The sequence below is a fragment of the Anomaloglossus baeobatrachus genome, chromosome 2, assembly GCF_048569485.1.
Source record: "Anomaloglossus baeobatrachus isolate aAnoBae1 chromosome 2, aAnoBae1.hap1, whole genome shotgun sequence".
Classification (NCBI taxonomy): Eukaryota; Metazoa; Chordata; class Amphibia; order Anura; family Aromobatidae; genus Anomaloglossus; species Anomaloglossus baeobatrachus.
This window is the reverse complement of record NC_134354.1, coordinates 744,115,978-744,134,954: the sequence shown is the minus strand read 5'-3', so window position 1 is coordinate 744,134,954 and position 18,977 is coordinate 744,115,978. Positions and strand designations below refer to the sequence as shown.

General features: G+C 48.7%; 1 protein-coding gene across 2 annotated transcripts in view; it reads left to right on the top strand.

The window, feature by feature from the left end:
- The window catches only part of SLC35F2 (solute carrier family 35 member F2), a 114,630-nt gene that overhangs the window by 55,479 nt on the left and 40,174 nt on the right, over positions 1 to 18,977 (top strand). Inside the window, exon 1 of one of the 2 annotated variants that reach the window (XM_075334658.1) lies at positions 1,015 to 1,377. The exons of the other annotated variant lie outside the window; for it this stretch is intronic. Within the exon in view, the coding sequence (XP_075190773.1) occupies positions 1,271 to 1,377 (107 nt within the window). The 5' untranslated portion in view covers positions 1,015 to 1,270. Of the gene's footprint in view, positions 1 to 1,014; positions 1,378 to 18,977 lie in introns of those variants that run through there. 2 annotated transcript variants of the gene reach the window in all.

The window sequence follows — 18,977 nt, the reverse complement described above, 5'->3', positions numbered from 1 at the left end:
GCCACGACGGCTCCACACTCCCTGCGCCCGGCGTGACGCGTGCAATGTATATCACTGAACTTTCCTGTCAGACCGCCACACACCGCGCCCCGCACTCTCCCGCCCAAATGTGGTGACGCAACAACGCATGCGCCGTAGTGGCCGCGAGCCCCCCTTGTGTCCGGATCGATCATTCGAACTGCGACGCAGCAGCCTAGCCATGTGTAGCTGGAGTCTGCTGCACTCGATTGATAATGCCTTGCCAGACCTCGCTCCTGTGAAGGTGCTGTGAAACCCGATACAGATGGTGGGGTGTGATCAGGGGCTGTAGGCAGTGACCAAGGGGCTGTGGGCAGTGATCAGGGGGCTGTAGGCAGTGACCAGGGGGCTGTAGGCAGTGACCAAGGGGCTGTGGGCAGTGATCAGGGGGCTGTAGGCAGTGACCAGGGGGCTGTGACCAAGGGGCTGTGGGCAGTGATCAGGGGGCTGTGATAAGGGAGCCTTGGACTGGGGGCTGTAGGCTGTGACCAGGGGGCTGTGGGCACTGGGCAGTGATCAGGGGGCTGTGGGTACTGGGCAGTGATTAGGGGGTTGTGGGCAGGGGGCTTTGGGCAGTCATCAGGGGGCTGTGGGCAGTGATCAGGGGGCTGTGGGCAGTGATCAGGGGACTGTGGGCACTGGGCAGTAATTAGGGGGCTGTGGGCAGGGGGATTTGGGCAGTGATCAGGGGGCTGTGGGCACTGGGCAGTAATTAGGGGGCTGTGGGCAGGGGGCTTTGGGCAGTGATCAGGGGGCTGTGGGCACTGGGCAGTAATTAGGGGGCTGTGGGCAGGGGGCTTTGGGCAGTGATCAGGGGGCTGTGGGTACAGGGCAGTGATCAGGGGGCTGTGGGCACAGGGCAGTGATCAGGGGGCTGTGGGCACTGGGCAGTGATCAGGGGGCTGTGGGCACTGGGCAGTGATCAGGGGGCTGTGGGCACTGGGCAGTGATCAGGGGGCTGTGGGCACTGGGCAGTGATCAGGGGGCTGTGGGCAGGGGACTGTAGACTGTGATAAGGGAGCTTTGGACTGGGGGCCAAAGGCTGTGATCAAGGATCTGTGGGCAGGGGCTGTAGGCTGTGACCCGGGGGCTGTGATCAGTTGGATTTTTATCAGGGGGCTGTGACCAGGGGGCTCTAGGCTGTGACCAGGGGGCTTTGGGTGCTCACACTGTCAGCCACTGCTGCACCAGCACAGCTCTTCTGCTGACCTCCAGTGTTGGCAGACTCCAGGACCTACATGATCCCCCCAGGATGGATGATGGACAAGCCTGTCAGCCATCACTGGGTCATCCACCTGCAGCACACAGACCCGGCGTGTGCAGTCTCCTATCCCAGATATCCAAGAAGATTTTTACTTGGTAAGTTTACTATTCTCCATTTTTAACACTGATGATGATGTGATATGTGATGACACGTCATTATTATACATTGTTCTTTACTTATATTGTGTTGTATAGTGATAGGGCATCGTGCTATATATATTGTACAGCACTGTATGTGTGGATTACATGGCTGCCTCTTTTTTTTAGACTTTTATGTATAATTGGTATAGATTTTCCTCCTGTAAGTTGGATGGGACATCATTATTTCCTAATTTATTAGAAAAAAAATCATCAAATATTTCATATCTCTTTCATGTTTTTGATTTTTCTTTTTTCTATATCATAATTTTCTTTATGTACTTATATTTAATTCATCTCTGTTTTGTTAATACTTTTGACAGATTTTTTTCTTCTGAGAACGTTTCCTTTCCCCCCCCCCCCCTTCCACAATTTGTGTGCAATATCCTGATTCAGATATTCTGACCTGTGTAATCAATATGTGAGGCTGGGTCACATCTGATCCAGTGTTTTGCAGTTTTTGTTATGATTTTCTTCAAAAGCTTTCTAAGATCAGGAAATATTCTCAATGGAGAGCAAGTCGGAAGGCGGTTAACTTGTGGACAATGGGTTTTGTTTATTATTAATAATAATAATTTTTTTATTCTTTTTCTATATGTACTGTTTCCTGCTTTTATGTAACTTTCGTAAAATCATAACCAAACCCTTTTAATATTTAATATTTCTAATAACCGCACTGGATAAATCCAAAGCTCCGATGTTGCTGGGTATTTGCTGTTTTCTTTGTGTTATTTGTTCTGACAGTATCTGCTGGAGTCTATATAATCAATCAGGCCTATTAATGTTTACAGCATTTTTTTTCCAAGCAGAAGATGCTATAATAAACTGTCCCCCCCCCCCACCCCACCCTATTTTGGCTGCTTTCACACATCAGTTTTTTGCCATCAGGCACTATCCGACAGAAATATAAAAAAACGGATCCGGCGTCTGTTGCCGCCAGATGTGGCTTTTTCTCCCCAATAGACTTCTATTAGCGCCGGATTGCGGCCGATGGTCTTGCGTTCCATCCGGCTTTCGCCGGATCCGGCAAAATTTGCTTGTCCGGCGGCCGGATGGAACGTTGAGGTGAATGTTTTTTTGTCTGCGGCGTGTTTTATAATTGAAGCCTATGTAAGCTGTATCCGGCATAATACGGCAAAAAACGGATTACGGACACCGGATCCGTTGGTTTTTTAACTGAACATGCTCAGTATCAAAACTGATCTGTCAAAAAACGAAAGAAACGGATGGAAAAAACTAATGCGACTGATCTGTTTTTTCACCGGATCCGTCTCATCACTTTTTTTCGCCGGATCATGCCTGATGGCAAAAAACTGATGTGTGAAAGCAGCCCTTGTAAAACGAAAGCATTAGACTATGTTCACATGTTGTGGTTGGTTTTGCTGTATTTGTTTTCTACAGCAAAACCTGATCTCTTGGCAGTAAAAAAAAGCTGTGTTTTTGCTGTGTTTTTGGGATGTCTTTTGTTAAAAGTAATCTTATATATAAAGCTCATTGTATGTGTGTATGTCTCCTAAAGGAATTCGCACCGTCGCATTTACAATCACTAAATTTTTCACAGTCCCCTCATTTGACTCTGGGAACGTCATAGACTTACGTTTTCATGGGAAATTATAACCTCGCTCTTTAAAGTTATTCGCCCCCCCAAAAAACCCTGCTACTAACTGTTTGGATGTGTGAGATAATATATTGGCTGTATTTACAGTAAGGCTATGGGCCCATGTTGCGTTTTTTTGTGCAGAACTGCTTACCCCTCCCTGGTGATCTGAATTGCTTACCCCTCCCTGGTGATCTGGTCCCTGTAATGCGATCACAGGGGCCCGATCACTGTCATAGTAACCCTGGGTCGTCACCATGATGTCCTCGGGTTACTGAGGTACGGATCACCTCACAGACCAGGGCACCTACGTCACCGGAGTTCCCTACAGCAAAGTCCCGCAGTAAAGACCACGAGGCCTAGGTGCAGGGAACCCCGGTGACATCACAAGATGTACTGAGGTCATGCCGGCTGATTTGCAGGAAACCTCAGTGATCTGCCAGCATGAACTCGATTCACCTTGTGATCTCACCGGACTTCCCTGCAGCAAGGTCCCGCGGTAAAAAACCTAACATGAGGAATTTGCTGCAGGGAACCCCAGTGACGTCAAAAAGCACAAAAACACACAAGAAAAGCAATGTGTACAAGCGTTTTTTCTTGCGTTTTTCACTGACTCCATTGAAGGTAATTGGGGAGAAAACACAGAAACAATTGACATGCTACTTCTTTCTTCAGCAGCAAAAACTACAAGGAAAAAAGAAGCGTGTGCAGAGCAAGTCACGATTCTCATAGACTTTGCTAGGGTGTTTTTTCCTTGCTTTTATTGATTAAAAGAAGCAAGGGATAAAAGCATGAAAAGAGCAACGTGGGCACAAGGTCTTAGCCTGGATATTTATCAGGTGGCCTATAGTAGCCAATCACAGCTCTGCTTCTGTTTTGCTACAGGTCATTAATAGCAGCTGTGATTGGTTGCTATAGGCAACAATGGACATTCTCAGTATAAGGCTGTGTGCGCACGTTGCGTTTTTTCATGCGTTTACGCAGCGTTTTAAACTGCAGCGTAAACGCATGCGTTGTGTGTCCCCAGCAAAGCCTATGACAATTAAGCAAATTCCATGCGCACGTTGTGTTTTGAAATGCAGTGTTTTGGATGCCAAATTTTTTGCAAAATCGATGCGTTCAAAAAAGCAACATGTCACTTCTTTTGTGCGTTTTGGATGCGTTTCCCACTCTCTGTGGAGAGCAAGCATCCAGAACGCATCCATTCTGCATTCAAAATGCATCCAAAACGCAGCATTTTGGCTGCGTTTTGAAATGCACATGCAGTGACAAAACACTGCAGAATATTTGTCACGGCAGAATGCAACGTGCACTCATAGCCTAAGAAGCTTATGTGTGAGGTAATATGTTGGTGGTGAGAGACGGAGGGAGAGGGTGAGAGAGACAGACTTAATTACTATCCCAGAAAACACCAGGTATTACAGCCAGTGTTTAAATAAAGTTAGTTTTATTCATCGCAAAAGCAGCAAAAATGCAGAAAAAAACGCAGCTGCATTATTTCGCTCAATGCCTTCAATGGAGAGAAAAAATAAGTAAAAACGCTGCAAGAATTGACATACTGCTTCTTTAAGAAATGCAGCAGTTTTCCATTTCAGTCAGGGAAAAAAACAAGTGTGTGTGTGCAGGTAATTTCTGGAATCTCACAGCTTTTGCAGATACTGTAAAAAGAAGCTTTTTAGGCTAGTTTCCCACTTGCGTTGGACGGCTTCCGTAGCATTGCGTTGTGTGACGGATGCAACGAATGCGTTGCATATAGTGGTACAACGCAATGCTACGGATCGTACAAAATAACGGAAAGCGTTATTTATTTATTTATTTATTTTTTTTCTTCTTTACAGTACCGGCAGCTGACTATTGTGAACGATCAGCTGATCGCTCTTAATAGCCGGCGGCCGAGCGCTCTCACATGCCGGCGGCCGAGCGCTCAGCTGAGAGCCCCGACATGCCGGCGGCCGAGCGCTCAGCTGAGAGCCCCGACATGCCGGCGGCCGAGCGCTCAGCTGAGTGCCCCGACATGCCGGCGGCCGAGCGCTCAGCTGAGTGCCCCGACATGCCGGCGGCCGAGCGCTCAGCTGAGTGCCCCGACATGCCGGCGGCCGAGCGCTCAGCTGAGTGCCCCGACATGCCGGCGGCCGAGCGCTCAGCTGAGTGCCCCGACATGCCGGCGGCCGAGCGCTCAGCTGAGTGCCCCGACATGCCGGCGGCCGAGCGCTCAGCTGAGTGCCCCGACATGCCGGCGGCCGAGCGCTCAGCTGAGTGCCCCGACATGCCGGCGGCCGAGCGCTCAGCTGAGTGACTTGACATGCCGGCGGCCGAGCGCTCAGCTGAACGTTCGGCCACCGAGAAATAAAGTAAAGTTTGTGATTTAAAAAAAAAAAGAGAGCATGCGCAGTGAAAAATAAAGGTTTCCGCTTCTCAAAAAAAGTTATATGCAGCGTTCCATCCGCCCGGCGCAGCGTCAAAATAACGATGCTGCGTCGTCCAGCGGATGCAACGCTGACACTTGCGTTACAGTGCGTCGTCCATACAAGTCTATGGAGAATAGCACAGTGCGTTAACGGACTGCGCTAGTCTCCATAGTGACGGACTGCGCTGAACGCCAGTGTGAAAGTAGCCTTAGGGGTATTTTTATTTTCTTCGGCGCTCCATTGGGAGACCCAGACGATTGGGTGTATAGCACTGCCTCCGGAGGCCACACAAAGCAATTACACTAAAAAGTGTAAGGCCCCTCCCCTTCTGGCTATACACCCCCAGTGGGATCACTGGCTCACCAGTTTTCTGCTTTGTGCGAAGGAGGTCAGACATCCACGCATAGCTCCACTGTTTAGTCAGCAGTAGCTGCTGACTATGTCGGATGGAAGAAAAGAGGGCCCATATGGGGCCCCCAGCATGCTCCCTTCTTACCCCACTTGTGGTTTGTAAGGTTGAGGTACCCATTGCGGGTACAGAGGCTGGAGCCCACATGCTGTTTTCCTTCCCCATCCCCCTGAGGGGCTCTGAGGAAGTGGGATCTTACCGGCCCCCAAGCCCTGAGGCCGGGCTCCATCCACAGACCCAGTGAACCTGCTGGATACGGAGCTGGGTACCGTTCAGGGACAAGGCCCTGCAACTTTCAGGTACTCTGTGTCCCCGTACAGACAGGCACGCACACGCCAGACTTGCTGGGTGTGTTAGTGCGCCGGGGACAGTAGCGCTGCACGCTGGGGTTTGAGTCACAGCAGCTTAGCTGTGTGACTTCATGTGCTGGGAACTACCGCGCCGGCCACTCTCGGAGCGGCGGCGCGGCTGGGACTTGTAGTGCGCCGGGGACTTAGCGCCGACCGCGCTTTTACGGCGGCGGCGCTTATAAATTTAGTCCCCGGCTTTTTCGGCCTAGCTCCGCTTCGTTCCCGCCCCCTCCCTGTCACTCAGGGAATGGGACAGACGCTGTGCAATCGTCAGCGCCGAGGGCTGGAGCCTTATTTACATGCTCCAGCCCTCTCACTAGGCACAGTGGGACGCAGGTTTCCCGCTTTTGGTCTGAGCACGCCCAGGGCCCGCCCCCCCCCTCCACAGGACGCCGGCAGCCATTCCTGCATGCAGTCTGGCTGGAGGACGGACACAGGCTCTGGGAGACCCAGACTAGGGATTTCTGGCGACCACACACCCGCGTTTAGCGGGCGGTAAGCAGCACATTAGTGCTGGCCCCACTAGTGCCACAGTGTTGTATTGGTGTACTTTTTCCTGTACCAGATATATATATATATATACTGCACTGTACGGTCGCTTCTTGGCTGTATACCCCTATATTGCTCTGAGGAGACAGCAACATGTCATCCACAAAACGCAAGGGTGCCAAGGCACGGGCTGTATACACTGCTTGTACAGCATGTGGGGCTAATCTACCAGCAGGCTCCAACGACTCTCATTGTGTGCAATGTTCAGTCCCAGTGGCACTTCGGCAGCCAGAGTCTATGGTGGTGGTAGCCCAGGCAGAGACGCCTGTGAACCCTGCCCCGGTGACGGGGACAGAATTTGCAGTCTTTGCTGACAAAATGTCTGTGACTATGACAAAAATCCTGGAGACCTTGCAGTCCAGGCCAGTTGCTCAGACCATGGACACTGCTGTGTCTATGTTCCCCGGTCCCCCTCAGTTGGAACTAATCCGTACTTCAAGGGGGTCCCAGGCATCACAGGCTGAGGGCTCTGACTCTGACGACAGTCCCAGGCCGCCTAAGCGAACTCGCTGGGAGAGACCCTCCACGTCATCACGCGGGTCAGGGTCTCAGCGAGAAGGGTCTCTATATGATGAGACAGAGGTGGGTGATCAGGAGTCTGGTCCTGACACCGCACTCAATTTGGATACGCCAGATGGTGACGCCATGGTAAATGACCTTATAGCGGCCATCAATAGGCTGTTGGATATTTCTCCCCCAGCCCCTTCAGCAGAGGAGGCAGCTGCCCAGCAGGAGAAATTCCATTTCAGGTATCCCAAGCGTAAATTGAGTACTTTTCTGGACCACTCTGACTTCAGAGAATCAATCCAGAAACACCATGCTTATCCGGACAAGCGTTTTTCCAAACGTCTGAAGGATACACGTTATCCCTTTCCCCCTGACGTGGTCAAGCGCTGGACCCAGTGTCCAAAAGTGGACCCTCCAATATCCAGGCTTGCAGCTAGATCCATAGTTGCAGTGGAGGATGGGGCTTCACTTAAAGATGCCAATGACAGACAGATGGACCTTTGGTTGAAATCTGTCTATGAAGCTATTGGCGCGTCGTTTGCTCCAGCATTCGCGGCCGTGTGGGCGCTCCAAGCTATTTCAGCTGGTCTGGCACAGGTGGACTCTTTCTTAAGTCCAGCAGTGCCGCAAGTGGCGTCCTTAACTACGCAAATGACTGCGTTTGCGACCTACGCTATCAATGCGGTACTAGACTCTACGAGCCGTACCTCAATGGCATCCGCCAACTCTGTAGTTTTGTGCAGAGCCTTGTGGTTAAAAGAATGGAAAGCAGATTCTGCTTCTAAAAAATGTTTAACCAGCTTGCCATTATCTGGAGACAGACTGTTTGGTGAGCAATTGGCGGAAATCATTAAACAGTCCAAAGGTAAGGACTCTTCCTTACCCCAGCCCAGATCAAACAAACCTCAACAGAGGAAGTGGCAGTCAAAGTTTCGGTCCTTTCGAGGCTCGGGCAAGCCCCAATTCTCCTCGTCCAAACGGACTCAGAAAGAGCAAAGGAGCTCTGATTCCTGGCGGACTCACTCACGCCCCAAGAAAGCAACCGGAGGTACCGCTTCCAAGGCGGCTGCCTCATGACTTTCGGCCGCCTCCCTCCGCATCCTCGGTCGGTGGCAGGCTCTCCCGCTTTTGCGACATTTGGCTGCCACAGGTCAAAGACCGGTGGGTAACAGACATTTTGTCTCACGGGTACAGGATAGAGTTCAGTTCTCGGCCTCCGCCTCGGTTCTTCAGAACTTCCCCACATCCCGACCGAGCAGATGCCCTTCTGCAGGCGGTGCATTCTCTAAGAGCAGAAGGAGTGGTGGTCCCTGTTCCTCTTCGGGAACGAGGACAAGGTTTTTACTCCAATCTCTTTGTGGTGCCAAAAAAGGACGGCTCATTCCGTCCTGTTCTGGACCTAAAACTGCTCAACAAGCATGTGAACGCCAGGCGGTTCCGGATGGAATCCCTCCGCTCAGTCATTGCCTCAATGTCTCAAGGAGATTTCCTAGCATCAATAGACATCAAAGATGCTTATCTCCACGTGCCGATTGCTACAGAGCACCAACGCTTTCTACGCTTCGTGATAGGAGACGACCATCTTCAGTTCGTAGCTCTGCCATTTGGTCTGGCGACAGCCCCACGGGTGTTCACCAAGGTCATGGCGGCAGTGGTAGCAGTCTTGCACTCTCAGGGACACTCTGTGATCCCTTACTTGGACGATCTACTTGTCAAGGCACCCTCTCAGGAGGCATGCCAACTCAGCCTGGATGTTGCACTGGAGACTCTCCAGACGTTCGGGTGGATCATCAACTTCTCAAAGTCAACTCTGTTACCGACCCAATCACTGACGTATCTTGGCATGGAGTTTCATACTCTCTCAGCGATAGTGAAGCTTCCGCTGGACAAGCAGCGGTCACTACAGACTGGGGTGCAGGCTCTCCTTCAAAGTCAGTCGCACTCCTTAAGACGCCTCATGCACTTCCTCGGGAAGATGGTGGCGGCAATGGAGGCGGTTCCGTTTGCGCAGTTTCATCTGCGCCCTCTTCAATGGGACATTCTCCGCCAATGGGACGGGAAGTCAACATCCCTGGACAGGAAAGTCTCCCTTTCCCAGACGGCCAAGGACTCTCTGCAGTGGTGGCTTCTTCCCACCTCATCACAGGGAAGATCCTTCCTACCACCGTCCTGGGCGGTGGTCACGACAGACGCGAGTCTGTCAGGGTGGGGAGCAGTTTTTCTCCACCACAGGGCTCAGGGTACGTGGACCCAGCAGGAGTCCACCCTTCAGATCAATGTTCTGGAAATCAGAGCAGTGTATCTTGCCCTACTAGCCTTCCAGCAGTGGCTGGAAGGAAGGCAGATCCGAATTCAGTCGGACAACTCCACAGCGGTGGCATACATCAACCACCAAGGGGGGACACGCAGTCGGCAAGCCTTCCAGGAAGTCCGGCGGATTCTGATGTGGGTGGAAGCCACGGCCTCCACCATATCCGCAGTTCACATCCCCGGCGTAGAAAACTGGGAAGCAGACTTCCTCAGTCGCCAGGGCATGGACGCAGGGGAATGGTCCCTTCACCCGGACGTGTTTCAGGAAATCTGTCGCCGCTGGGGAAGGCCGGACGTCGACCTAATGGCGTCCCGGCACAACAACAAGGTCCCAACCTTCATGGCACGGTCTCGCGATCACAGAGCTCTGGCGGCAGACGCCTTAGTGCAAGATTGGTCGCAGTTCCGGCTCCCTTATGTGTTTCCACCTCTGGCACTCTTGCCCAGAGTGCTACGCAAGATCAGATCCGACTGCAGCCGCGTCATACTCGTCGCCCCAGACTGGCCAAGGAGGGCGTGGTATCCGGATCTGTGGCATCTCACGGTCGGCCAACCGTGGGCACTACCAGACCGACCAGACTTGCTGTCCCAAGGGCCGTTTTTCCATCGGAATTCTGCGGCCCTGAACCTGACTGTGTGGCCATTGAGTCCTGGATCCTAGCGTCTTCAGGATTATCCCAAGGGGTCGTTGCCACCATGAGACAGGCTAGGAAGCCCACGTCCGCTAAGATCTACCACAGAACGTGGAGGATATTCTTATCCTGGTGCTCTGCTCAGGGAGTGTCTCCCTGGCCATTTGCATTGCCTACATTTCTTTCTTTCCTGCAATCTGGGTTAGAAAAAGGTTTGTCGCTCGGCTCCCTTAAAGGGCAAGTCTCGGCGCTATCCGTCTTTTTTCAGAAGCGTCTAGCACGACTTTCTAAGGTACGCACGTTCCTGCAGGGGGTTTGTCATATCGTACCCCCGTACAAGCGGCCGTTAGATCCATGGGATCTGAACAGGGTACTAGTTGCCCTCCAGAAGCCGCCCTTCGAGCCTCTGAGGGAGGTTTCACTTTCTAGACTATCACAGAAAGTTGCTTTTCTGGTAGCGATCACATCTCTTCGGAGAGTGTCTGAGCTAGCAGCGCTGTCATCCAAGGCTCCCTTCCTGGTCTTCCACCAGGACAAGGTAGTGCTGCGACCCATTCAGGAGTTTCTCCCGAAGGTGGTATCCTCTTTTCATCTTAATCAGGATATCTCTTTGCCTTCTTTTTGTCCTCATGCAGTTCATCGGTATGAGAAGGATTTACATTTGTTAGATCTGGTGAGAGCACTCAGAATCTACATTTCCCGCACGGCGCCCCTGCGCCGTTCGGATGCACTCTTTGTCCTTGTCGCTGGTAAGCGCAAAGGGTCGCAGGCTTCTAAGGCCACCCTGGCTCGATGGATCAAAGAACCAATTCTTGAAGCCTACCGTTCTGCTGGGCTTCCGTTTCCATCAGGGCTGAAGGCCCATTCTACCAGAGCCGTGGGTGCGTCCTGGGCATTACGACACCAAGCTACGGCTCAACAGGTGTGCCAGGCAGCTACCTGGTCGAGTCTACACACTTTCACCAAACATTATCAGGTGCATACCTATGCTTCGGCGGACGCCAGCCTAGGTAGAAGAGTCCTGCAGGCGGCAGTTGCCTCCCCGTAGGGGAGGGCTGTCTTCGCAGCTCTAACATGAGGTATTCTGTACCCACCCAGGGACAGCTTTTGGACGTCCCAATCGTCTGGGTCTCCCAATGGAGCGCCGAAGAAGAAGGGAATTTTGTTACTTACCGTAAATTCCTTTTCTTCTAGCTCCTATTGGGAGACCCAGCACCCGCCCTGTTGTCCTTCGGGATTTTTGGTTGTTTTTCGGGTACACATGTTGTTCATGTTGAATGGTTTTCAGTTCTCCGACGTTACTTCGGAGTGAATTTGTTTAAACCAGTTATTGGCTTCCTATTTTCCTTCTTGCTTTTGCACTAAAACTGGTGAGCCAGTGATCCCACTGGGGGTGTATAGCCAGAAGGGGAGGGGCCTTACACTTTTTAGTGTAATTGCTTTGTGTGGCCTCCGGAGGCAGTGCTATACACCCAATCGTCTGGGTCTCCCAATAGGAGCTAGAAGAAAAGGAATTTACGGTAAGTAACAAAATTCCCTTCTTTCTTTGTAGCTTCATTAAAGGGAACCTGTCACCAGATTTTTCAATATTAGGCCTTGTGCGCACTAGGCAATTTTGCTACGTTTTTAGCAGCGTTTGTTACCGCGTTTTTGCGCTGAAAACGCAGTGACATTGCTTCCCCAGCAATGTCTATGAGTTTTAATTTTTGCTGTCCGCACACTGCGTTTTTTTGTAGCTGCGTTTTTGTGGTGACCACAAAAACGCAGCATGTCAATTATTTCTGCGTTTTTCACTGCGTTTTTCACCCATTGAGTTCAATGAGATGTTCAAAAACGCAATGATAAACACATATAGCTGCGTTTCTATGACTAAAAACGCAGCTATAAACGGAAAGGGTGGGTACTAAAGTGACGTGTACAGGAAGAGGATTCCTTCTGTTGGTAAACACAGAAGCGTGAATCCTCCCGGTACCGTCACCGCTGCTTCCACAACCCGCCCGGTGCCATGTCCGCTCCCGTGCGGTGTCATGTCTGGGCGGGAGGTAGAGGCAGCGGCGAAAACAAAAGTGAACAGTAGAAAAAAAAAATGTCATACTCACCTGTCTGCAGGGTCCCGGTGCCATATCCGCTCCCAGCTCCTCTCCCGGAACCGCCGCTCCGGCTGTGTGCAGTCTCCCCGGGCACGTCCGATGGCTGCAGGACCTGGCGATGGATCACCTGATGCAGTCACCTGACGCATCAGCTGATCGTAATTCTCGCAGTGTCGCCGGCTTTTTAGCGCCCGGTCGGCTTAACTTATCAGCTGATCCTGCCGTCAGGAGACTTCATCAGCTGATTACCGGCAGCTCCTGCAGCGATCGGACGGGATCAGACTCCGCTTCAGGATCTGCCGGTAATCAGCACATAAGTGAGTGGGTTTTTTTGTTGTTTTTTTGCACTGATTTTTCAGCTGATTGTATTAATGTCTTTTATACAATCAGCTGCTGTGTGATGTGATTCACATCCATGAATCTGACACATCATCTGTTCGCTTTGCCTTCCAGCAAACCGATCAGATGATATTGGATCCAGATTGGACGGCGCGGGACCCTTGACCCAGGATTACTGTGGAGGAGGGGGGGTTCTTTATTTCAATAAAGATGGAGTCACTAATTGTGTTGTGTTTTATTTCTAATAAAAATATTTTTCTGTGTGTTGTGTTTTTTTTATCTTTACTAGAAATTCATGGTGGCCATGTCTAATATTGGCGTGACATCATGAATTTCGGGCTTAGGGCCAGCTGACAATATACAGCTAGCCCTAACCCCATTATTACCCAGCGAGCCACCCGACATCAGGGCAGCTGGAAGAATTGGATACAGCGCCAGAAGATTTCGCTTCTATGAAAGCGCCATTTTCTGGGGTGGCTGCGGACTGCAATTCGCAGCGGGGGTGCCCATAAAGCATGGGCACCCTTCACTGCGGATTCCAATCCACAGCTGCCTAGTTGTACCTGGCTGGACTCAAAAATTGGGCGAAGCCCACATCACTTTTTTTTTAATTATTTCTTGAAATTCATGAAATAAAATAAAAAAAAGGGGCTTCCCTATATTTTTGATTGCCAGACGGGTACAAATAGGCAGCTGGGGGTTGGGGGCAGCCCGTACCTGCCTGCTGTACCTGGCTAGCATACAAAAATATAGCGAAGCCCATGTCATTTTCTTTTTTTTTTTGGGGCAAAAAACTCCTGCATACAGTCCTGGATGGAGGATGCTGAGCCTTGTAGTTCTGCAGCTGCTGTCTGCTCTCCTGCATACACTAGTTCTACAGTTGTCTGCTCTCCTGCATACAATGAAGAACATATTGAAGAAAATGACATCAGACCTTTTTTTTTTTCTTTTTTTTTCATCAACAATCTTTAATGGCATTGTTCACTGATTAAAAACGCAGTGAGCAAAAATACAGCAAAAAACGCGGTAAAAACGCATGCTTTTTTTGCCGTGGGTGCGTTTTTTAAGACAAAAACGCACATAAAAACGCAGCGTGAAAAAAACGCCTAGTGCGCACATACCCTTAAACTAAAATAATCCCCTTCTGCAGCTCCTGTGCTGCATTCTATGAAGGTGCACCTTGGCGCCCTGACTCCCCTTCCAGACCCCAAAAATAACTTTATAAAATTTAGCCGTTAGGTATGCTAATTACCTGTGTTAGTCAGATGGGCGGGCTCATTTTCTGCTCCTTTCCCCCCTCCTGCCGCTGATCACCGTCCTCCTTTCTTGATTGACGGAATGACGCCCTCCGTCATCCTCTTCGTCACATTTTAAAATCTCGCGCCTGTACAGTTAGGTCGGCTTGCGCAGGCGCAGTTCGCTCTGCCATATCGCGGGCAGAGCAGAAAACAGCTGCCCTCGCTCGCACTGGTGAGCTAAATGCGCAGGCGCGAGATTATGGGCGGGTACGAGCATGGCGCTGATGAGGCCGTGCACATGTGCACAGCACCGACCTCACCAACTACTGTGTTTTCTCTTTTGAACTCATAATCACAACCAAAAACATCCAAATGACCCCAATCAAAAGTTCACATACCCCAGTTCTTAATACCGTGTATTGCCCCCTCTAACATCAATGACAGCTTGAAGTCTTTTCTGGTAGTTGTGGATGAGGCTCTTTATTTTCTCAGATGGTAAAGCTGCCCAGTTCCTGTAAATTCCTGTGCTTTTTTGCATCAACTGTGCGCTTGAATTGAGATCAGGAGACTGAGATGGCCACTCCAGAACCTTCACTTTGTTTTGCTGTAGCCAATGTCGACTTAGCCTTGTGTTTTGGATCTTTGTCATGTTGGAACGTCCAATGCGCAGCTTCTGGGCTGATGAGTGCAAATTTGCCTCCAGTATTTGCTGATATTGTGCTGAATTCATCTTTCATTCAACCTTGACCAAGTTTCCTGTGCCTTTGTAGCTCACACATCCCCACATCATCAGCGATCGACCTTCGTGCTTTACAGTAAGAATAGTGTTCCTTTCATCATAGGCCTTGTTTACACCTCTCCAAATGTAATGTTTATGCCACACCGCTAGTTTTCAGTGAGTCTTGTATTTCAGCTTATGTTATTTGTGGGATTTTGCATCCTGAACAATTTTCCTGGCTGAAATGTTTGTTGGTCTATAGGATCGTGGTTTGGTATTTACAGAGCCCCTGATTTTCCATTTGTTAATCACAGTTTGAACACTGCTGACTGGCATGATCAATTTTCAGATTTTTTTTATATCCTTTTCCTGTTTTATACAGTTCAACTATCTTTTCTGAATTACAGCAATAATACCTAAAATATAACTTTTAATAATTCCTCTAAAAATAGGGAAGGATCACCTTGCCTATGCATAAAATTCAATGGGTTACAAGATCCTCCATACAACTCGGGGGACTGGCATACCCTGTAAACACGCAATGACACCTAACATATAACTGGTGCTGGCAAAATAAACAAATTTAACCGATATGGTCAAGATTATCCATGCGGACGCTCACTTAGATCCCATTCACAAATCAACAGTGGCGTTAATTACTAACGTGACCATAACACCCACAGGTGTGTGACTAATATGCTTCACGTTCGGTTAAACAAATCAGCATTAACCAGGGATTCAAATAGCCAAGTTGTTAACCTGGTTGTGTCTGATAGGGAACAATCTCACCCAATTGCTGGTGTCTTGTCTCCCATAATACGTTCAGTTAGTCCTCCTATTCGGCGTTTCCAAAACAGACCCTCACCACACAGGTCCTGGACCCCTTATGAAGGGACTAACTGTCCTCTCCCAGAATCTCCTTCTCCCTTCTCCCGACGCGTTTCCTATATATCATTCATCAGGGGAGTTAATGAGGAGACGACCTCTTACTGGGTTAATCTAGAAAAAATGAGAACATGGGGAGAATAAACGGGGGTTCTTTTTATATATATACCTCTCTCATAGCTTTTGAGCCATTATTGAATGTTGTGATGAAACGGACTAGATCAGCTGTATTATCCTGTTTCGGTGCCGGATATAAAAGAGCCGGCCTGCTGATCTCATTGATCTCCTCACGTGCCTTTTTAATAACCGTGTTTGGATACCCTCTTTCGCGGAATCTTTTTTCCAGGTCATCAAACTGTAGTACACACTTCTCTTTATTGGTGCAATTCCTCTTTATTCTAGAAAATTGCCCCTTTGGGATGCCCTTCTTTTGAGACAGAGGATGACTACTCTCCCACCTTAGTAACGAGTTGGTTGCTGTCTCTTTACGGTGGGTACTAATGGTAATGCATCCTTCATAAGTTTTCTCAATGAGGACATCCAAAAACGGCAACTTAAATCGACTCACTTCAGATGTAAAAAACAATCCGAGATCATTAATATTCAGTTCCTCTACGAATTGAGACAGTTCAATTTCTGAGCCTTTCCACAGGATAAAGATGTCATCTATAAACCTGCACCATAGCAGGATTTTATCTGTGGGAAAGATGGAATCACCCCCAAAAACCACAGTCTCCTCCCACCAACCCAGGAGCAAGTTCGCATACGAGGGCGCACAAGGGCTGCCCATCGCAGTGCCCCTGAGTTGGTGGTAGAACTGATTACCAAATGTAAAGATGTTACGTGTGAGGCAAAATTCCAAAGCTTCCAATAGGAAGGCATTGTGCTCATTGAACTGTCTCCCTCGGCCGTTCAGGAAGTGCGCTACAGCTTGTAGACCCACATCGTGTCTTATCGTTGAGTATAATGATTCTACATCAATACTGGCTAGAATGACATCTTCATCCAGTACGACACCCTCAAGCTTCTTCAAGAGGTCAGTCGTGTCTCTTAGGTACGAGTTGAGAGAGATAACAAAGGGTTTAAGGAGTTCATCTAAATAAATTCCTAAATTTTGGGTAAGACTACCCACTCCGGAAACTATCGGCCTCCCCTTTAATGGGTCCATCCCTTTATGTATCTTCGGGAGACAATAAAATGTTGGAATCACCGGAAATTTAGGAAGAAGGAAGTCAAACTCCCTTTTATCAATTAGACACTTTTCTCTTGCCCTCAACAAGATCTCTCTCAACTCGTCCGTGTGAACTTTAATGGGGTTATTGGCAAGTTTGCCGTACCCACTGACGTCATTCAAAATACTCAGGCACATATCCCTATATCTATCAACGTCCATCAAGACAACATTGCCGCCCTTATCTGATTTAGGGGTATATATATATACCCCTATATATATATAGGGGTATAAAGTTATATTTTAGGTATTATTGCTGTAATTCAGATTCTTCATAATATATACCATACCAGTGGCTGCATTATTATTGTCTGATGTGATATGGCAGGTTTCTTGGCAGCAGGCATAGATACGAACAACTGGATTTCAGAGGCAAAAGAGGTGTTCTCAGAAAGGAACTTTGTCCAGAAAAAATATACTCCCACTCTGAATGGGGCCTTCAATGATCTAACCAGAATCTATAAAGAACGCACCACCTCATGGTGGGAGGTGCAATCACTAGAAAATTATTTGAAGGCAAAAATTGTCCCTAGATATCTCAGAATATCTCTCACACCTGGCTTCAGGTACAAAAGTCCTGAATTAGCCTTAAAGTGGGAAAAAGAGGTGACTGATTGCTCACTTAGACTGATGACGTGTCTGCTGGAGGAAGAACACAAAAATTTGGCAACCCTAGAACTAGCTTTGAAGGAACAGATAGATATAATAAAGAAATTTTCAGGTGATAGTGAGTTCGTTAATAAGGAGGTGACTCTCCAGAACACCATTGAAAAATTTCAATATCATCTTAAGGAAAAAAAGCATAGATTCTATATTAGGGATTTGCAGGAGTTCGGAGATAATAAAGCATACAATTTTTTCTCCAGTAGACCGTCAGACAAAGTGAGCCTGAGAGTACCTCTACAGATACAGAAACATCGGACCTGGAGGGTAGAAATACAGCTTCCCGTGGGAGGGGTAAGAACAAAGGGAAGGGACGTGGTGGTTATCGTTTTTTAGAGCAAACACACTACCCGCTCAGAAACAAACAACGACAAAACAACCCCCCCTACCACCGGGTCAGCCCAGATAATCAATCTGTCAAAACATTTGTTGACAGATGCGGAAAGAGCAGTTCTTAATAAAGGTCTGGGGTTTGTTCCTACATCTGATTTTGACAAGTTTGAGGGGTTAAAGGACTTGAATTTGTTTATCCGCAAACTCAAGTGGAAAAAACATTACATAAGAGAGAACAAAAAACAGAGTGCTGAATTAGGTATATCAGAGGACATCTTGGAGGACGTCAGACTGCTTTACAGTATTGGTGAAATCGATCCTAATATTAGGGGTCTTGGTCCTTTTACAGGTCTTAAGCAGAAAAGTGAAAAAATGCCACCACCAATGAGTGATGTGAGTGCTATTGATATCTTTTGTAATCTGGTTACCCGTGACATTGAGGATCTGCAGCCAGGCCGGTCCCGGGACTTCAATCTCTCCAAGGCTGAAATGTCGGGTTTGTTGTCCCTAGAACGTTCCTCAGAGCTGATAATAAAAAAATCAGATAAGGGCGGCAATGTTGTCTTGATGGACGTTGATAGATATAGGGATATGTGCCTGAGTATTTTGAATGACGTCAGTGGGTACGGCAAACTTGCCAATAACCCCATTAAAGTTCACACGGACGAGTTGAGAGAGATCTTGTTGAGGGCAAGAGACAAGGGTCTAATTGATAAAAGGGAGTTTGACTTCCTTCTTCCTAAATTTCCGGTGATTCCAACATTTTATTGTCTCCCGAAGATACATAAAGGGATGGACCCATTAAAGGGGAGGCCGATAGTTTCCGGAGTGGGTAGTCTTACCCAAAATTTAGGAATTTATTTAGATGAACTCCTTAAACCCTTTTGTTATCTCTCTCAACTCGTACCTAAGAGACACGACTGACCTCTTGAAGAAGCTTGAGGGTGTCGTACTGGATGAAGATGTCATTCTAGCCAGTATTGATGTAGAATCATTATACTCATTGATAAGACACAATGTGGGTCTACAAGCTGTAGCGCACTTCCTGAACGGCCGAGGGAGACAGTTCAATGAGCTCAATGCCTTCCTATTGGAAGCTTTGGAATTTTGCCTCACACGTAACATCTTTACATTTGGTAATCAGTTCTACCACCAACTCAGGGGCACTGCGATGGGCAGCCCTTGTGCGCCCTCGTATGCGAACTTGCTCCTGGGTTGGTGGGAGGAGACTGTGGTTTTTGGGGGCGATTCCATCTTTCCCACAGATAAAATCCTGCTATGCTGCAGGTTTATAGATGA